At 39.6% G+C, this 15,845-nt stretch overlaps 1 protein-coding gene across 2 annotated transcripts in view; it reads right to left on the minus strand.

The window, feature by feature from the left end:
- The window catches only part of MEGF10 (multiple EGF like domains 10), a 164,036-nt gene that overhangs the window by 9,061 nt on the left and 139,130 nt on the right, over positions 1-15,845 (minus strand). Inside the window, exons 15-20 of one of the 2 annotated variants that reach the window (XM_042455236.1) lie at positions 11,422-11,556; positions 10,202-10,330; positions 4,910-5,038; positions 3,819-3,947; positions 1,870-1,998; positions 406-642 (exon numbers count right to left, since the gene is read on the minus strand). In XM_042455236.1, the coding sequence (XP_042311170.1) occupies positions 406-642; positions 1,870-1,998; positions 3,819-3,947; positions 4,910-5,038; positions 10,202-10,330; positions 11,422-11,556 (888 nt within the window). The remainder of the gene's footprint in view (positions 1-405; positions 643-1,869; positions 1,999-3,818; positions 3,948-4,909; positions 5,039-10,201; positions 10,331-11,421; positions 11,557-15,845) is intronic. The other variant, XM_042455237.1, reaches the window with a different exon arrangement.

The following is a 15,845-nucleotide window of genomic DNA, read 5'->3' on the forward strand; positions in this document are numbered from 1 at the left end:
TTGTTTGCAATCCTGAAGATGTTTATAGATAGGAATATCAACTGTGGCTGGGCTAACCTGGGCTTGTCGTACATGAGAATCTAAAATAGCAGTCTGAAGTGAGCCTCTGTAAGTCATCCTGATAACTGTATTTGCTTAAATATTCACATTAGATGGCTGCTATGGGAAAAGTCGATGATCCATAAGTATAGTCTGTTGCTTGTGAAGAGATTTTAGCTACAAAATGCTATATTGGAGAACAGGGCAGATAGTAAGTCCAATTTTTTTATCACCTGATAAATCTAACAGAGGAAAAATAGTTGTAAAAGTCAGAGAAAGCAAAATGTGCATTTTACAAAATGTGTATTTAACTTTAGCATTGTGCTAAAGTTGTTTGCAAAAGGCTGCACACCACTGTGTACCTACCCGTAATGCTGTAGTCTGCATTGGTGACCCTCAAGGCAGGGGTATAGGTAACTGCTGGCATATTTGTTTCTTTGCCCTTCTGTTTTTGTCTATAAATGATGAATAGTGCTAGCAGGAAGAGGACAACAAGGACAAGAATAATGATGCCAGCAATGGCCCCAATCTGGTAGGAATCAGCAGGGATGGCAGCACTAGTACGGCTTAAGCTGTTCAAATTTCCCACTATAATTACCCCAGCTGGAAAACAAGAAAGATGAAAATCCAGTCCATGGATGCACAGAAGAAATATATTATGCATGTAAGACACAGTTTGAAATATAGTTTTCAAAAATTGGCTATAAGTGTCAATTTATGTACAGTTCAGATTCATTTGAAAGACATACAAGAAGAACAGATGACAGACACTCTGAAGTTCTTGAAATCTATGCTTTAAAATATCAATTAGAATAAATTATACCAGTGAGTATATTTGACGTGTGAATAAGGGTTTTTAACCACTTGTAATGCTTTCTAATAATATGAAATTACAGATCTTTCATTTGGAGAGTTTTCCTAGAAGATGATTTTGGAGTTTTTTTCATGTTTTGATGCAGCACTGGGAAGTAAAACATGAAGACATATTTTTCCATACAAGTGACCAACAACCTGCTTTTAAAATAAATATTCAGATGAGTTTTTAGCTGTCTTGATTTCTTAAAATGATATCAGCACTCCCACCATCTTTGCCATGCAGTGTTTCAAAATCAATACCATAGATATAGTATTATTCCTTTAAATATTAAATATTTATTATTATTTCTTTAAAAGTACTATTCCTTTTAGAAATGTAAAATATGTTGTAAAACTGAATGTGTTATCTTTTCTGCAAAAATAGAAGTGAAATAAATATTTTCAAACAATTAATGACAAATGTTATGATGGAGAACATTAGGCAAAATATAGAGTACTGGATGGGGTACTGGAGACTTAAGAATCATGTCTTTCCCCCTAAATGAAGCTCCCAGAACCCATAATGCCACCTCTATCCAAGATGATAATGAGACCTAGCATTTAGTTCAAGGATACTCAGGGCAACTGAAGACAGGTACACAGGAGCCAGCAAGTAAGGAGAGATTAGCATTGGGTTACTTTTGAATGAACACACATACTGTTACACTAATCATATTTAGGAAGAGGCCTCCCTGTAGCCTCAATGAACACAATGTCAATTATCTCAGAGAAAGCATACATAGGATTGCCCTGTAAAATCACGAATGGCTGTTCCCTGCATCCCATACGAGCTTGTACCCAATTAGAGGACTGCAGATGCAAAGATATTCTATTTGGATTTGTTGTCTTCTGCATTTGTTTCTGATTTCAGTTATATTGGACATCTTTTTCTTTCATCCTCTGCTTTGGGATGCTTGCTATGTCACTGTCTCTATATCCAGCATTTGAACAGACCATTTGAGAAGAAAATATTACCTTGGTCACACCTTGCCCCTTTCCAGCCAGGGCTGCAATAACAGGTTCCAGTGATGTGATCACAAGTTGAGTTATTCAGACAGTCACATATTTGCCGGCAGCCATAGCCATATGTACCTGCAGGGCACTCTGTACAAAATGACAAATATGAGCTGCAAATTTTGCCTTTTAACCTATTCAGGTTTGTATGCCTTTTTATATGCATGCTCACTGATGGTGATCATAATCTAGTAAATCAGCAGTGTGTGCAGCTGGGACTGTCAAACTGTCATCTATGGAAAATGAAGACATACCACACCATATGGTTACATAGCTTTTTGGTTCCATACCTAACAGTGGGAGTTCCAAGTGCTCTGTAGTCTTTTGAATCAAAGCCAAAGAATAAGATTTTTGGTGTTCTCATGTTAGAGTGAAATACAGATATGGAGTCTGGCAGCACAACCCATTACAAACAACTTTGAGATTACTAATATGTAGGGGTGTGTGTGTGTGTGTGTGCTGGGTATTAAAAATTCTATAATTTGCCATAATTGAATCTTGCACATTGCAAGTTTTATTTGTCACCACCAGGTGGCAATGTTTAATCATTGCAGGTCTACAAGAAATCAGCCAAAATCTGATATATTTAATATGGACAAATCAAGTATGATTTAAATATAAAGGCTTGCTGCAATGTGGAGAGACAATACTCTTCTCAGGAAATTCTAAAACTGAGGATGCTAGCTGGTTAGAAAACTACATGTAGGATTGATAGTAAACTCATACAGCAATGACATACTAACCTCATGCTTCAACCATGTGAGAGTATAAATAAATAATAATAAATAATAATAAATCAAAACTTTTATTTGTATCCCGCTTTTCTGTGATGAGACAATCAAAGCAGCTCACAACACATTAAAATCCACATTTACAACATTGTGTCCCAAATTCCCCCCCCCCTTAAAACAGGATTAAAAATGTTACAATTAAAATATCTATTAAAACAGAATTATAATATAATTCTGTTTTAATAGATATTTTAATTGTAACATTACAATTGTCTAAGCTGGCAATTTGATGGATCTCGTCCGGCAGGCCATTCCATAGTTTGGGAGCAATTGCAGAAAAGGCCCTCTGGGAGGTAGCAGTTAGTCTGGTTTTTAAAGGCTGCAATAGATTCCTCCCAGAGGACCTGAGGGTGCGGGGTGGATTATGCGGGAGCAGGCGATCCCTCAAATAGGTAGGGCCTATGTGTGTGTGTAGACTTACCATTCATTAAAATTAAACTAGTTGAGACTACAAACTACACTTAGGCTCTAGCCTTTAATCATAAACACAATTACAATGTATTCATTTCCCCTGAATTCAGTATGCACAGGACTGAGCTGAACGTATATTCAATGGCTCAGAAAAAACCCACTCACTGAAATATGGAACTCAACTTTTATAAGTACGAAAAACAGCTTGTTGTTTTTAATTGCTGTCAAATCAGCTTTTATTTATGACAACCCTATGAATGAGATCCTTTAAAGACATGCTATTATTAATAGCCTCACTAAACTATGTTAACGCAAAGCTGTAGCTTCCTTGAGTCCATCCACCTGTAATGCATTCTTCCTCTTTTCCTACTGCCTTCAACTTTACCAAGGATGCTGAATCATGTTGTCTCATGATATACTCAAAGTTTGATAGGCTCATTTTAGTCATTTTAGTCATACTGATTCGCTATTCAACCCTTTTAGTTGTCTTTTTAGAAGTTCGTAGTATCTATTGAATTCTCCTCCTGCATGACATTTCAAATGAGTTGATTCTCCTGGTAGCTTTCTTTCTTGTTCAGCTTCCACAACCATACATAGAAATCATAAATATTATGGCATGGATTATCCTGACTTTGGTATTCAAAACATATTAGGAAGATACAATCCACATAATTGTATCTGAGAAACTAGTTCTCATTCCCAACTTACTCTGTTCACAATGCTTCCCCATGAACCCTGTGCGGCATGTACACTGCCCTGAGATGTGATCACAGTCAGCTCCATTCTGACACTGGCAGATTAATGCACAGTCTTTTCCATAAAATCCCAAAGGACATCCTACAAGGGAAGAAAACAAAGCAAACAAGGTTGTTTCTAATAACGTACTGAATGTTAATAGAAATAAAGAATGTATATTTTTCACTATACAAATTTTTTAATCCACCCAAGATATGAAACATGGTATTATTTGAAGCTGATTATGTGGAGAATATAAATCACATTGTTTAGCAAGTCTAATGTAAGCAGTGGTATCTACAGTACAATCCCATGCATATTTATTCAGAAAATGGTATTTAATAGTTTACAAAGCAGAAGTTATGTTAACAATGCACTTTCTGTGTTAATTGGCTTCCCTAGGGCCAGGATGTTTGGTTATCAGCAAACATTTTGTGACTGGCTAGTCATCATCATCATCATCAACAACAACAACAACTATTATTATTATTGTTGTTGTTGTTGTTGTTTCTTATCTGCCTCTCCCCAAAGCTCAAATGCAAGTGTCATCATAATTACTTTCTGTATTTTATTTTTCTCTGATCCCACTATCATCCTAGCAACAAACGTGTATGCTGTTTATATTTTTTGAATTTTGGATAATGCTCTATGCATCCAATGAAACAGGTTGATGTCCAGTAAAAGTTTCATTGTAATAAATTTGTTAATCTTTGCAGTTCTTCCTAATATTGTGAAACAGGACAGTTATTTCTGTTATTCTAACAATGGATGAAGGGCTAACATCATTCAGAAGATAAGAAAACCTGCAGAACATTTTCATTCTCAGTGCTTCATAGTGTCTTTTCTATAACCAATAGTTGGCACAAAGGCAACACAGCTCTTCCTGAGAGATTGAGAGTGAGTATATACATTACTTGCTGTCTTGTCCTCCTGTTCTTGTTCCCTAAGGAATGCATGAGACACACCAAAAACTAAGGCAGTTATAACTTTCCACATAGTGGAGGGCACTAGCTTGGGGAAGACTGGTCTATACTATTTACTGATAAATACTGGGAATAACTCACTTTGTGTACAGTAGAGACCTGTCCACCCTGGTGTGCATTTACACTCCCCATCATAGGCACTACAGCGAGCTCCATTATGGCAATTGCAGGTATGGATGCAGTTTGGACCCCAGTGAGAAGGAGGACAAGCTGAAACAATCCAAATAAGTCAGTTAGTCTTTTTGACAAAAACAGTGGTGCTCCCAGTTGGACAGTATGATGGCATGGGCTTAGTTACAGCATGGAGATTAGTAAGAGGAATTGATGGTCTAGTGACAAGAGGGTGTGCAACGTTTATGATTAAGAGTCAGTCAGGTTTAGGAATAAACAAGTAGTATTTCAAGCATGGCAGCAAGCATGATATATTGGTTTCAATGCTGGACTAGGACTTTGGAGATCAGAGTTCAAATCCCTGCTTGGCCATGGAAACTCGCTGGTTGATTTTGGGCAAATCACACTCTCTCAGCTTCAGAGGAAGGCAAAGACAAAACTCCCTCTCAACAAATCTTGCCAAGAAAACCCTATAATAGGTTCATTTTAGGATCACCTAAGTTGGAAAAAAACTTCAGAAGAAGAAAACATGGAAGATCACAAAGGAAGATGATGATGCCTGGATCCCTGACCCAGTAATATTCTCTGTTTGAGCCAAGATAACTGCACAGTAAAACACTTGTTTGGCAGCACCAATGGTCACTCCAAAGTTTGCAAAACGTCACCATATGAATAAAAACATAAAATATTATTTCTGAGTTAAACAGGGATTTGAGTTCTCTTACAATATCCATGCATCAGCTTCTTGTGTAGATTTTGGTAATGGGACAGTCTGGAGAAGAGGAAATGGGCATATACCACCACTGCTGCTCTCATTTGGCCATTGGTCAAGTAAATAAAAGGAAATGGAGCATGTGTATTTTGAAAAGCTGATGGACAAAGGTGTATATGCATATCATCCACAGATGCCTGGGAAATGAGCCCAGTTCTTTCTGAAAGAACTCAATATACATCTAACTCAGACTGAGAAAAGAAAGGAAAGGCTTGACCATATCGAGGTGGAGGACCAATGCAGATTAAACAGAGAGGATGTGTGAACTTCAGCTGTCAAACACACACAGGATACACAGCCAGTCCCTGAAAAACTGTCCAAACCGGCTTCCTCTAGGATAAATACTGGGGTGAATGTAGAATCATTTTTCACTGTTCTGCAGTGTAGGTCAATCCGAAACACATTTTAAAATTCCCAGACAGTGTGGACTGTGATCATTTTCCAAACTCAGTTATCTACAGTGGCTCACTGGACAGTACACTCTGTGGTCACCATATTGTCTAAAGCCATGGTGATTGTTATGACCATGGAAACTACTGTGTGCTGGACCATGTGAGACAAATTATACTAAGTTTTATGACACAAAACTGTAGACACTGCAACACCATGTGCAAGAGTTTTTTTATCTAAAACTTCAATTACACTAAATCATACTACCAAGATACATTTTCAGTAAACAGAATAGCCTTCATTAGAATTTGCTAATAAGGTTAGGATTACAGATCTGGCCTGAGGACTAATTTTTGTTTTGATCACTCTACTAATCAATAACTCTTTCCATGTCATACTGCATTATTTGTAGCACAATAAAGTAAAGAACCTTCTAACCCATGCTTTCAGATTTGTTTGGGGCTACTGAAAAATGTATGTATTAAGAGCAAATGTATTAATTTGGGTTTGATTATTTCCCCTTTAATTATTCAATTTCAGTTATTCAGTTATTATGATTATAAAGTACTGGATGGAGGCATTTACAAATAAGGATTGTGAAGTCATAAACACAGAAATCCTTTCGGAGTCTTCATGAGTGTTACACTGAAGTAATTTTAAAGTAAAGTGATCACTAATTTCTACAATAACAAAGGCCTCTGCAAAAGTTACTCTCCCCTTTTTTGGTCTAAAGGTCAAGTTTAGTAGGCATCCCCTTTCATTCTACTGTCATTTTTATTTCTCATTGCAATGGGGGCTTACTGTTTGCAGATGCTGAATCCGTGGATGGCAAGCCCATGGATATAGAGAGTCCACTGTAATTTCATTTTATATGGGTAGTTTCAAATAAATAAATAACACCAAAAAATCTTACATTGCTAAGGTGATACATAAGTATTATTAATAAATATAATGGATAGTTCCAGTAGAATCAATGTGACTTATTTACAGTAAGTATTGTTTTACCAAGCTCCCATTAATTCAGTGAGTCTATTCTAGTTGGGTCTAAACATAGATTCTTGTCTTATATATCATCTACAGCCTCTAACTATAATGAAACAGCCAAAATGCAACATGTAAAGCTTCAAGATGAATTCAAAACCTATCAAATTTAAAGTTTACTGAACGCACCAGATGTTGCACAACAGTAGGACACAGTCATTCAGTCTGTGTTAATCAAACAGAACCATGATGTGAACCAATGAGGCACATTAGAAAGAGCTGTACTGTCTTGGAAACAAAACAGCTTTTCTGCACTTTTTGTTTTTACATACCACTGACACTCATGCAATTTTTGCTTAAATTGTTCATGTAAAACCTAATACAGACTGAACTATCAAAAGCTTGTAGGTTCTGCTATACATAATATTTGTCAACTATTTATTTAATTTCTTGGCTACTGATTCAAGCAGAGTTAATTAAACCACAGTTGGAAGTCCATACTCATTGTGCAATGATCATGTACAGAGCACAGCCATATTGCCATTTAATTTCTTCCATGAAGCAAGTCTGGAATCTTTTACATAACCTTTCTCATAATAATGAAGCAGAATGGAAAGAAGACAAGAGAGAACCAGAAGAATGCATTAACAAAAGAGAGAGCTTGAAAAAGCTACAATCTGCAACTTCAAAAAGCAGCCATTCTGGTTGGAGAATTTTGAAAATTATAGTTCAAAAAAGTAACTTCTGCAAGTCCTTTTAAAAGCATTATTCTCACCCTGAAAGAAGTCTATGACACCATTTTCATCAAGATAACTGGAGCCATTAAGCCTACCTGTTTCAGTAGTTTCCACATCACTACCTTTCTGAGAATGGACTGATACATGCAGCCAGTTGGACTAAGATTCCACATTGCACATATTCAGTAGACAGTGAAGCTATTTAGCATAACCAAAATGTATATTAAAACTGTAATGGCCAGTGCAAACATATTTTGCATGGATTGTTTTTAATGCAAACTGATGTAAAAAAAAGACAAAATCAATTTAAAATTGGGGAAAATGGGAAGCAGAGAGAAACCAAAACTGACAGGTTCATCTACTCTTCCCCCAGAAGTTCTTCACTTGACATAACTAAGGTGGACCATTAGTTACTGCAAGTGTTGAAGTGATCATGTATACTTTTAAATTATGTAGAATAGTTTCAGGATAAACATTAACAAAGGTTTTTTTTGCTCTCTCTCTTTTTCTCTAGCTCTATCTATAGAGAAAGACAACTGATGACCATCTATGAAATAATGAGACCAGACACAGAGAACTGGGTTAAAACAACAGCCATTTTATTTGATCTAGAACCTGTTAATCTGCATTGAACCTAGAAAGGAGCGAGAAGGGGGAGCAATCTGATGCATGTTCAGCTGAGGCCATGTGTCACCACTTGACCATCTCCCCAGCTTTCCTTTGGGTGAAACATTTAAGTCCCAAGGGCAATTCAATAATTGGATTGTTCCCTTCCCAGCCAACTACTGGAAGGTAGACCCGAGGGATTCCTCCTCAAGTCACAGGACAAGGCAGTTCCAGAGCCCTACCCTTCACCAAAAGGGTGCCACGGTGTACACCAAAACTCCTGTATTCTTCCCCCACTACCTGCCAAGGGACAGCTTATTTAAAAATACCTAGAGCCAATCGTCACAAAAAAGGCCCCAAACAATCCCGCTACTGGCCTAACCTGCCTTTTTCCATGGCATAATGGGAATAGCTCAACAGGCTGCCAATCCAAGACTCAGGGGCATGCAGACACTGGACCACGCTGCCAAGACCTCAAGACATCCTGAACAAGTTAAACTCCTTAACAACCTCACCACTACCAAAGGCCTAATTCTCCCAGGGAGTGAGAAACCCAACAGAGAATGAGTACAAAGGAAAGCTCTCCACTCAACCCTCTGTCCAGTCTCCTACCCCCACTAACAAACCAAATCCAACACCATTCTCATTGTTGGCACTACCAGCCGCTGCTTGGTCAATGCTGCCACTGCTCAGAAAGAACAACTGTGCTCTCCGAAATCACAAACAAATGAGGCTGCAGAAGAGGGTGGTAAGGTCCTGAACAGCCTCTGGTCTTTCCCTCCTGTGCACTGCATCATGGCACCTTGTGCCAGACACCATTATTCTTGGCTATCTGCCATGGAGGCCATCAAAGTTGCTCCTTCCCTATAGCACTGTTTGCCATATGAGTGTGGGGCTGTAATACTCCTACTGCAGATAACTGTGGATTTGATGAAGCAAGCTTTAATTTTTAAAAGCATATGACACTATCAATCTGTTACACAAGCTTTTTGTACCACAAGTACAGTCAGCGCTCCTTATCCACTGATTTTTTAGCTACAGATTCAAGCATCCACAGTTTGAAAATGTTTAAAAATATATATAAATTCCAGAAAACAAACTTTGATTTTGCCATTTTAAATATTTTCTATGGCATTGTACTGAATGGGACTTGAGTATCCACAGATTTTGTTATCTACAGGGGATCCTAGAACGGATAACAAGGGCCAACTGTATCTCTTCAAAAAATTTAGTAAAACATGTAATTGTCTATACAACCAAAGCGATTAATGCTGATAATTCAATATTCTGTTTACAGAAACTACAGGTAAGACTACATTTAAAAGTGAATTGGCTCTCTCTCTCTCTCTCTCTCTCAGTCTCTCTGTATGTGTATGTTTGTGTGCCTCTTTAAAGTGACCTGTCAAATTTACAGTATGCTGACTCCATGAATTTCATAGTTTTCTTAGGCAAGGAATATTCAGAAGCAGTTTTGCCAATTTCTTCCTCTGAAATATAGCTTGCAGCACCTGGTACTCTTGGCAGTCTCCCATCCAAGTGCTAATCAGAGCTGACCCTGCTTAGCTTCCAAGATCAGAAAGGATCTGGTACCTTTAGAGTATTTAAGCTATGTAAATCCATAATTGAAATATTCTGAAACATGTTACCTATGTACTCCTGGGTACTTTTCCAATAGTTAAAAAGTGGTCTCCTGTATCTATGAGAAAATTAAACAGAACCAAACTGTTATCTATTATTTGAACAAAACCTATGAATGAAGAGAATACTTTTACTTACGCTGCGAACAGTCACTACCAATCCAGCCAGGGTAGCACTGACAAGATCTGTCGATTGGATTACAAGTCCCATTGTTGGTACATGTGCAAACTCCTGCACAGTTCTTCCCAAACCTCCCACTGGGACACACTGGAAAGAAACAATTGCAGAATTCAAAAAAAATCTACACACTTACAGCTTGTTTTGCTCCTTCTTATTTTGTCCTTACATGCTGTTGTACTAGTATGAGTCCCTAAATTCTAACTAAAGAGATGCCCACAAAATGATGAAAAAATGGTCATCACTGGGGAGCAAACAAACTTTGTTCCACTTTTCCTTCCAATGTCCTTCTCTTCTCCCATCCATACTTCTCTTTCACATTACTTCAGTTGAAATGCTTCTACCATTTATCTTTCATTGCTTGCTTTCTGCTTCATTCTCCTTTCCTAGGAGTTTATCATACCAGGGAGATCCCGAAGAAAAACATCTGAAAAACATCCCGCATTTGCCCCACAACCCTACTATGTGGCAGCGCTGTAATCATGGCAGCCTCCTGTCCACATGGGGGCCGCCATGATGATGTCACACATGCGCTGCATCCAAATGGCATGGTCTTCCCAAGGCTGCTTATGGCGGCCTGGCTGCAGCACAAGGAGCTCCATTTTGGCTGCAGGAACAGTGCCAGGGAGAAAGGGGCCAAGTCACCCCTTTCTCACATTGCTCTGGCTCCCGGGTTGTCCAGGGTCATGAAGCCCCAAGGAAACCCCCTTTCCGTGCCATGGAGAAGCAGCATTTTGCCATTTCTGTGTGATCTAGAAAAACTCCGGATTGGGGTTGCAGGGCTGCCGGTGAGGCTGTCCTGCCCCCAACCTGGAAAGAAAAGGGGCAGGTGCAGGCTGCCCCAAAAGGGGGGGGGTCTGTACTGGGCCTAAGTTTCTGTTCACATTTTTACTAGCCATGGGGTAGGTGAATCCTTGAATAAGAAGTACACTGTTTTTGACAAGATTTCATTTCTTTTCTTTTGTTTGACAAAATATCCATGCTTTCTGCTGCACTTCATTTGTGAGTTAGGTACAAAAATGAATAACTGTAGTTTATTACAGAACAGACTTCATGCATAGTAAAAGATATTTAAAGATGCATAGCAAAGATGTTTAAAACAACAAAATAATCTTCTGGATTTGGAAGAAAAAGAAAAAAAAAACACTGAATTTGCTATGGGATTATATTATGATTTATACCTTCATTGCAGAGAGCACCTGTGAAACCAGGTAAACAGTCACACAGTCCAGTTACATGATGACATGGACCACTGCTATGTACACATTGAGGGCATGCTTGGCTACAGCGATGACCATAAAATCCTGGAGAGCAAACTGAAAGCAAAAAAATATCATTAGATTCATCCTCCATTAATACACAACAAAGACAAATTCAGAACTGCTGCTTCAGATTTACTTGTGTAGACTTTGAATTGTGCAGGGTTTTTGCCCCCCAAAACAGATGCATCACTGAGGCATAAACAAATAGATTTACTACTTGGCTAAAAATTTAAAACAACAGTTTTCAATGTACTGAAGTGTATCTAAAACACTGGTGCTTTACAGACTGCCCAAAAAGGGTGGCCTGCCGGCACCACTGGTTGCTGCATCTGGGAACCACAGCGGCCAAACCGCGCGATTCCCAGACGCAACAAAAAGAACCTGAAAAAAGTGGCTTCTTTTTGTGCCGCAGAAATGGTGCCCCAAAGCGCCAATGGCGCACTGGTGGCGTCATTTCCGCCATGTGATGTGTGGACACTAGGCATCCACGATGTCAAGATGGCAGCGTCCGTGTAGAACAGGCACCGCCATTTTCTACACGCCGAGCGCTTACTAGGGTTAGGGGCGTCCGGAAAGCACGTCCTTTTCTAACCCTAGTACGTGCTCGGCATGTACTTTTTGCCCGTTTGTAATGGGCCTAAGATTCCAAAAGTGGGTGGTATGCCCCTCTGGAGGTGGTGGAAAGATCCTGAGGGACAGTGAAAGAAAAGGGGGCAGTGGGGGGATGGTGAGGAAAAGGGGGGCAGCAGAGGGCCTTCAATCAAAGTACTGGCACACAAGAAACACAAGTGGAACCAGCAGCCTTTAAGATCATACGAGGTTAGAACATGTGATAACTGAGTAGAAGTGGCAGCAAAAAGGAGTTTTTCATATTTGGGACCCTGTTTAAGTTTTGTGAGCTTTGCCAGGACTTGGCTGGCAGGTTGGAGTTTCTGTTGGTGCCCCTGCTCATCAGAAAGACTGAGAGAAGAGCCATCAGAAGAAATAATGTGTGTGTGTGTGGGGGGGTGACTTGAAGCTGTGGGGGGAAGGCACATCTCTGGGGAAGGAGGAGTATCGTCAGGATCAGTTCTTCAAAAGAGTCCTTCACTTCCCTTGCATTGGGAATCCTTCCTCACCAGGGAATAAAGTGAAAAACTGGCTATGCCCCTCTCTTCCCTGGAGAAGAAGGACTGAGAGTTCTTCCTTGCTGGAGAGACATTTCTCCCTTTGAATCTGGTTTCCTTGGGAGCAGCAACTGAACAAACAAGAAAGACCAGTGGTACCAGCTGCCTTTAGAATCATGCATCCGAGAAGCCTCTTGCCCTTGCCATGAGCAGTGACTGGCTGTCCAACCACTGTTCCCTTTGCCTTGGGAGCAGCAACCAATCAGCTGGCAGCAGCAACCTTGGGAGCAGCAACCAAGAAGCCTCTCACCCACATTGATCTTTGCTGCAACCCCTGCATAGGCAAGAGGCTTGCACCCAGTCACTTTAGGAGCAGCAATCAAGCAGCCAGCCAGCCGGACTTCCTTTGCTGCAAGACAGGCACTAGCAAGAGGGAGGAGCAGGCCTGGGCCACTTCTGCTACTGTATTTGCACCTGAGAGGTTGAGGTGAAGGAGGAAGCACTGGGAAGCTGGGCATGAATGAGGTAGACACTACTGGCCAGTTGGCTGCTGCATAAACAGCAGACTTAATATCAACAAGTTGGCACTGGGGGAGCACTAGTACTGTCAACCAAGAGGAAAGGGAGCAGTAGCCTGAAAAAGCTTGAAAACCACTGATCTAAAATAAGGATTGTTACTAATTGTGGTGTCAATGGCAGCTGTTGTTATGTCATCATTGTACCCTGAATTATCACCATCATTACTGTTGTGGTATTGTTACAGTATATTTTCCTCCGCCTAAGTCATCAGCAGGGTAATATTTTGTTTGTTTGTCTGTCTGCACAGGGATGAATCACTGTAACTGCAGTTCCCAAAAGAATACAAGTATAAAGTGGTTTCTCAACATAAGGGAAATCAAAGGGCAAATGGCTACATACTTCTGCTTGTTTTTATTCAACCCATGGCTTTAAAAGCAAAAGCAATCCAAATTATTTTTATGCCAAATTCACTAACCCCTTCTTCTTCACAGATACATCACTATTTAGACTGACAGAAAAAGAAAGAGACTTGTTCAGTAGAATTTCTTTCTTTGTAGCTCTAACTTCTTCTAGCATTTCTTTCATGACAAATTAGTGCATTAAACAACACTTCAAGTTAAGTGCCTGTTAAGCAGCAATTAACATTTACAAAGCTAACTTTTGCCTTTAAATTATTTGAGCCATGAAGAAGTCAGACAGCTTGACTGCATGTTTAAAACAGGTTGCCAGATCAAAAAGTATTTGAGAGAGCCTTGTGACTTTTAAGTAAAGCTGTAGATCAGTCACATTTTCCTCCTCTCTTATTGTTCAAGCTGTTTGTACTCTCACTGATTACTGTAACTCATTGGACGTTATCAGACAAGGGAAAATGGAAGTATAATCCAATGGCAATCCGAATGCAATCATAGGGTTTAACATTGCGTGATAGACTACCACATTGCGTGATAGACTACCCATTTCGGGCAATGGGAAGTCAGTCTGAACGCAATCATGGGGTTTCACATTATTGCGTGAGAGGTGATCACACGCAATTTCGGGCAATGACAAGCTATTTTCGGGCAATGGGAAGTCAGTTGAAACACAATTCGAATTCACATTAATGCGTTCTGGCCCCACTTTTGTTTCATTTGAAATTAAGAGAATTTCCTCCCACGTGATAAGCTCCATTGTCTTTTTAGATGCTGCACTGTCTTAAACACCATGCCTGCCTGGATATCCCTCCATACCATCTTAACTGAGAACCAAAACACTAGAAACAACAACATCTTGACAAAATGCAGGTCTTTGACTAACCATCATCATATTTTTCTTTCCCCTGTATGATTTTTAACACCTTTGCCTGATGAAGAAGTCAGTGGAGCTTCAAAAGCTTGTAAAAGGTATTTTGTGCATTTTGGTTGGCCCAATAAAGTATCACTGTTTTGTGGATTTTTGATGTTACTGTACTTTGCTACATGGCCTACATGGGTACCCTGGGAATGATTTTTGAACACTCTAGTTCTTCTATGTGTCATTTTCCACGCTTTAATGGGGAGAGCTACTGCTTTAACACTATGTTTTTGTCAGCACATTGCATCATCCTATTAACAGTCCCTCTACATTAATGAAATGATTAACTCTAAATTCATTATAGATTGTTGCCAGCCTTGGAAAAAATCCATCAAGGACTGCTGCTGACTGAGTCACTTCAATTCATTTTAATAAGAGTTTTGAGGGTAAGGGTGGGGAGTAATGGTTGTTGAAGTCCATATAACTAGCTGATTTATCCTGAGAAACCCACACAACTGAGTGAGTATTGTTGTTAATTAAGACCTTTATATATAAGAGAAATGGACATTTAACTACCATGCCAGTTCCTGTGATGTGGGTCAAGTTCCCATCAACAATAAATACCATGCAATACTGAAAGTGTGTGAGCAACTGCCTGCGGTGAGAACTCTGTAGAAAACTAGAAGGCTGCATTCTCTGCCTCAAACCTGAAACAAATTATTTTTACCCCCAATGTCCTGGTGTCTCTTGGGGGCATGGGACACATTTCCACTGGTTTTGGTGCTCTCTGGGTCATATAAGGTCCATTCAAGGGCTTTTCCCCAACAAGAAGTGACACAAACATAAACTTGGAGATTAGTTACTTCATGGGGGAAGTCCTCCATTGGTTCTAAAATAGCCTACAGGGCCCCAAAAGTGCAAAAATGTCTTCCCATAACTACTTATGGGTTTTGGGGGTCCCCCCCCCCAGAAACAGGATTCATTAAAATCCTGTTGGGTTTAAGCAGAACCAAACAGAACGCCACAAAGGTTTTGAAGTCATCAGTGGTCTAGATGGTACAACATGTATGGTTTGAAGGGGAAAAAACAAGAAAAGTCTTAAAAGGCTGGTTATATTGGACATGACGTCCACAGCTAAATGTCTTTCCGAGACAGAGATTACAGGCTGCTAGGTACATGCATCAAGTTAAATCTAACAATGCACAGGGTAAAGATAATATCCTCTGGGATAAAAAAACAGAAGAATGTTTCCATTCTTTAAAGTACAAAGGTTGGTTGCAACTTTGTAGAGGGCTTGTAAACATGTTAGATTACAGTCAATAACTGGCTGTTCATTCTCTTTAGCCTGAACACAAACCCGAAGACATAGAGATTGAAATGGAGACAGGAGGCAGATTTAAAAGCATAAACTACTACCTCAGAATGATAAAGATAGTGTATGGGTGAAGG

Source organism: Sceloporus undulatus, chromosome 2 (genome assembly GCF_019175285.1).
Source record: "Sceloporus undulatus isolate JIND9_A2432 ecotype Alabama chromosome 2, SceUnd_v1.1, whole genome shotgun sequence".
Taxonomy (NCBI): Eukaryota; Metazoa; Chordata; class Lepidosauria; order Squamata; family Phrynosomatidae; genus Sceloporus; species Sceloporus undulatus.